At 38.5% G+C, this 5,211-nt stretch overlaps 1 protein-coding gene across 1 annotated transcript in view; it reads right to left on the bottom strand.

Moving 5' to 3' along the window:
* Nucleotides 1–401: 401 nt before the first annotated feature.
* The window catches only part of EYA4 (EYA transcriptional coactivator and phosphatase 4), a 245,150-nt gene continuing 240,340 nt past the window's right edge, over nucleotides 402–5,211 (bottom strand). The window contains exons 14-15 of the mRNA XM_049654663.1: nucleotides 4,606–4,724; nucleotides 402–1,077 (exon numbers count right to left, since the gene is read on the bottom strand). Of these exons, the coding sequence (XP_049510620.1) occupies nucleotides 997–1,077; nucleotides 4,606–4,724 (200 nt within the window). The 3' untranslated portion in view covers nucleotides 402–996. The remainder of the gene's footprint in view (nucleotides 1,078–4,605; nucleotides 4,725–5,211) is intronic.

The raw sequence follows: 5,211 nt of genomic DNA, 5'->3' as shown, positions 1-5,211 counted from the left end.
TAAAGGTCCCACAGTCTTTCTCAAACCTTCTGCTTATGGTTGGATGCACAAGTAGTTGCCTCATATAATTATTGGAATTATTAAGAACCCAAATAAAACACAAGCTTTCTTTTATTATCATTGTTTTCTTATTGCAACAAATACTCAGTTTCTTGCTGATGCAGTATTAAGCTTTTGATAGCTTGAATTTTCAATTTGGTCATCTTAAGAATGATCACAAAGGTTTTTTTTTTTTGTTTTTTTTTTTTTCATTATCTACAGATTTTAACCAAAGTTACATTGTAACACACAAACGCCCTCTTGTCTTTAAGGCACAACACATCAGTATGAACATTCTGTTTGCCAAACTTAAAAAAGAGACATTTCAGACTCCCATTTCCACCCCCCACTTCCCCCCTTCCCCCCCCAACAAATGAAAGAAAAATTGCATCCACTTTCAAAGTCAGCTGCTAATAAAGTCACAGTAAATTATTTTCATCAATAATTTACACAAATTACAGGTCTAGATAGGATTGTCCTTATACAGTCTGAGTGCATTCCAATTCAGATTTTCTGGGCTAGGTAGGCTAAAGTCAGATTCAAACCTCAGGGCTGAGAAGATCTCCCATTTTGAGGAATGTTGTTGAGCACCACCTTGTCGGACGGAGCACGTGTTGGTACTTTGCCAGGGTAAGAGTTCTTTGCTAAAGCTGTTAATTCCAGTTAGGACTTGTTCGCTGTGTACCAGCAACCTCCACAGATTTTTTTTTTTTGTTTTAAACATTAAAGTGTTGTAAATATAAGACCATAGAGCTTTCCTTTCTGTAGCACTAAAGTTTAACTTCCATTCAGCAATCTGAATTCTTCATTCTGGAACTGTCATTCCAAATATGATTTCATCCTTTAAGACAATTTATATGTGTAAAAGCCAGAGGCATTGGATCACACATAAAAATTCAGTGTACTTGAAATATATATATATATAAAAAAAAATGGATCTCCAGCTAGAGAACACAGTTACAAATACTCTAATTCCAGTGCTTGATGTAGAGCCAAGAGGTCCGAGTGACTTGAAATCCTCCAAAAGGGCATGTTGTGCTGTGTGTTGACAGAGGGAGGTACGGGGGAGAGAAGGGGAAGGAATGGAGAGAAATCGTAACTATTGTCTCAACGAAGCAACAGTGGACACAGAAACGTGTGGTTCACCCACATTCAAGGGAGGCATGATTGTATTGGAAGGCTTGGTAACATCAGTATCATACTGTCTTCGAATAAGAGAGAAATAGATCTGAACTGGATTTGAATATTTATAAAAGCAAATACTGAAATTTCTGAAGTGGTTTAGTATTCATTCTGGAACGTATCATTACCAAGATTAGCATCTGGGGGTGCAAGCTGAGCATCAAAATCCTCCCTGGCTGAGGGGACGCGATTTTTAACCACAACACTCCTTAGGGTTCCCCTCTCGGTTAGAAACAAAATTTTGACAATGACACACTTCCTGAGTCCCAGGCTTTTTATCTATTTGAGAGGAAGAGGGTGAATTCTTTTGTATGTAAAAGTAATTTGAAGCTGGACTATGTAAGGTAGAAAACAATGCAGGGATAATCAATCTTCTTCCTTGTCTCGGGTAAGTAGTAACTTAAGCCGGTAGCATTGACTTAACTTACTTCATGGTGTGGGACTGAGAGAAATTTCGCACTCCGGCATCCATTCACAATAGGAGCGGTATGTACCCGAAGGAACAATAATGGGCTCTTGTGGGGAAAAATATGCTTAGACATTACAATGGTTTGTGGCTCTCCAAAGATATACCAGGACACGGTATATGTGTGGTAAATTTCATGAAAAAATGTGATTAGAAAAAAAAATGTTGAAAAATTCTCCATTAAGGACAGTAATGAAACAAAGAAATAATGCACTATAGCAATTAACAAAGTCAAGCATTACTTGTAATTTTGGGCTGATGGCACCTTATAGAATATATATGCATGGAATATATATCTATATATACAATGGAAATAAATATATCCATATATATAAAACAGGGAAAATATTTTATTATAAAAGTTAAACATTCAACTAAATCACTATTGTTATAATTCTTTGCTGTCCAATATGGTAGCCACCAACCCCATGTGTCTAGTGAGCACTTGAAATATGGCAAGTCCTGTCCAAAATGCATACTGAATTTCAAAGACTTAGAATACAAACATCACATTAGTAATTATTACATTTGTTAGGTGTTGAGTCAGTAATATTTTATGCATAGTGGGCTAAAGTATATTACTAAAATTAATTCTACCTGTCTCTTTTTACTTTTTTTTTTTTTTTAAATGCAGCTTCCAGAAAACTGAAAAGTACAATAATGGCTCACATTATATATTCCTATGGGGGAGTGCGGTTATACGTTCTTAAACTTTCAAATTTCTGCTAAAATTTGCAAAACAAAGCATGTTTCTAGGTCCAATGAAAGCACAGCTATTCAGGTAAAGTAACATTTTGTTTTTCCATTCAGCTCAGATCTATTTATAGTAACAAAATAGTACTTTGTATGTCTGCGCATGCGGTAACAGCCACATCCAAAGAAAAGCATGCATCCTGGATACTAGAGGAACCAGCCACCTGTGTTTCAAAACAGAGCTGTAAGCCTTCACCATCACCAAAACTGCACCTACATAAACAACCATTTGGAAGTAGCATTCTAACCAAGGTTCTCATCCACTTGGAGTCAGGCCTTTTTCCCCTGAAGTTTCAGGTGTAAAGCAGAGGGGAGGACAACTGTTGGGTCACATCCTGTTTTTCACACCACGGGCAAACGGTGTAGACTCTATACATTTTCATTTTCAAAGGCATATAACATTCCTGGTTTGGAAAAGCGCATTTTATTAGCCCTGACCTAGAGAGATGTGAATTTCGCGTAAGCTGCAAGAGTTGCAAAATGTGTGCGGCAGTGGCTGCATTGACTACTTGTGTGTAATTCTGGTGCCAACATGAAAAATCGAAACAACACGGACTCAGGCCATTGACAAACTCCAGAAGTTATTTCAACTGTGTGCCACGAGGAGGATTCTATGTAGCAGTCCGCACTAAAAGTGGAGTTTCTTGAGGCTGCATCCCTGGCCTTCTACAGACCGTCCTGGGGGCAAGGGGGGGGGGCAGGGTGCGGTCTGGGGTCACTGACACTGCTCATGGAGACCAAGAGCTCTGCGGGCGTCAGAGCCTGCACCAACTCTCTCAAGGTTATGGAAAAGCAGGATATTTTTCAATTACGGCTTCCAATACTTGACCAAACCTTCTAAAGTAGAAGCTCCTTCTTCACTTTGCTTGATTTGAATGATCTACAAACATAAATCATGTTTTTTATCTTTCTGGTATAGCTATAAATTTTCTTAAGCCCTCCCCCTCCTGTTTTTCGAAAACAGACATCAGGTGAACACACGAGCACATACAAGTGTTTCAGTGAAGGCTTTATTCGATGATGATCTGAGGTCTCCTCAGGATAAGGACAACATTCTTTTTATGTAAAACAAGCCAATGTGTTGCTGTTTAAAAACAGCAGTTATCATTTTGCCTTATTTTATGAATTCTATGATTTTTATCCTGGCCAGATGATAGATATTTTGCGATCATTCAGTAAAGGAAGCATTAGATCTCAGTGTTGTTTTGACTGATAGTTTGGTGTCTAGGACCAATCTTGGAATCACTCCTCTTTTGATCTTTTGACCACTTAATGATCTTTTGATAATTTCATGGCTTTTAACTGCCTTAGTTTCTTCTTCAGAAATATGGGCCAGATGAAAGGGCTTATTTAAATACCTAGGGCCTATGAGGTCTCCTGAATATGTTCAACGCCAGCTGCTTGGCTGCAATCACGCACTGACATCTCACTAAAACAGACAACATTCTTCTAGAAGATACGAGGTATACTGCCTCTGAGTCTCTATGACAAGTTGGCACCAAAGGATCTGGATAATACACGTCATTCCAACAGCCTTTATTAATTTCACTAGCAAGGTTTTTCTTCAGCTATTAAAAATAGCCTCAGCATTTATCACCACGGAACACGCTTACTACAAGGCGTTCACCAGGACCATAGGGCATAAAAGCTGGGTGAGCAAAAAGGGAAGAACTGAGTCACTCGTGTGATTTCTATGGAGCTCATTAGACTTATCAGGTGGACCTTCGTGTTTAAAAATGGTTCCCCACCCCCATCTTTCTTAAAGATCACTGTATCTGTGTGCATGACGCACGCAAGTAAATAAACCTGACTGAATTTTCCTACATTTCTATCAAATTTCAGGCAAAAAATGCTAGACTCCAAATGGTTTATTTGAATGTAAGTATCGACCTTCTCATGCTCTTTACTGCTTTGCATCTATAAATTTAGATCATTTGTCAAGCTGCCATTGGGCCAAACTACAGGAATGCAAACACAAAAGCTTGCATTAGAAGTTATCACACCAACATTGTTTGAGACAGGTTACCTTTTTTGCTGCCTGTTCTTCTTCTACACCATCCCCAATTACAACATATACTACTTTTCTGCCAAACCTTTGCATTATTCGTTCAAAGCAACTTTCTTTCCCTGGAAGATAAATGAGATAAAGTTCAGAGTGAAGTTACCTGGTTAGCGGCATGTTCTTCGTCTCGGCCATCTCCAATCACAACATAAGTTATGTTAGTGCCAAACCTGGACACTATACGCTCAAAACAGCTTTCCTTGCCTGAAAAACAATGCACTGCTTATTCTTCCAGCCACTGCATTCATTAACCTAAAGATTCATAAAGTGTTAGGTTAATTTCTCTCGAACATCAATCACTTAAACTAGCTTGCAACCTCTGGGTTTACCAAATCAACCAATATGTTTGAATAATGTCAGTCTTCACTTGAGACAGATTATTAAACAAATGTGTCTCACACTCCACAAAAGCCAGTAGGGTTAAGCATCTGGCCCAGAGAAAATGTGAGCGTCTTGTACGTGAGCAAGAGAATTCTGGAACAGGTTTGATAAGCAACTGTGAGTTTTAATATCTATTTGTTTAACCCTGTGGATCAACTGTGTCTCGTCTGAGCAGTATAGACAAGTAGGCTAAAAACAGTATTGTAAAAAAAAACTGAAGGCTGATCTGTAAGGAAAGAGGAAATACTAAGATGTAAATTTACCTTGATAAAAAAGATTAAAAAAGGGGCGCCTGGGTGGCGCAGTCGGTTAAGCGTCCGACTTCAGC

The sequence above is a fragment of the Panthera uncia genome (genome assembly GCF_023721935.1).
Source record: "Panthera uncia isolate 11264 chromosome B2 unlocalized genomic scaffold, Puncia_PCG_1.0 HiC_scaffold_24, whole genome shotgun sequence".
Taxonomy (NCBI): domain Eukaryota; kingdom Metazoa; phylum Chordata; class Mammalia; order Carnivora; family Felidae; genus Panthera; species Panthera uncia.
The sequence above is the reverse complement of the archived record's forward strand: the minus strand, read 5'-3'. Positions and strand labels throughout refer to the sequence as shown.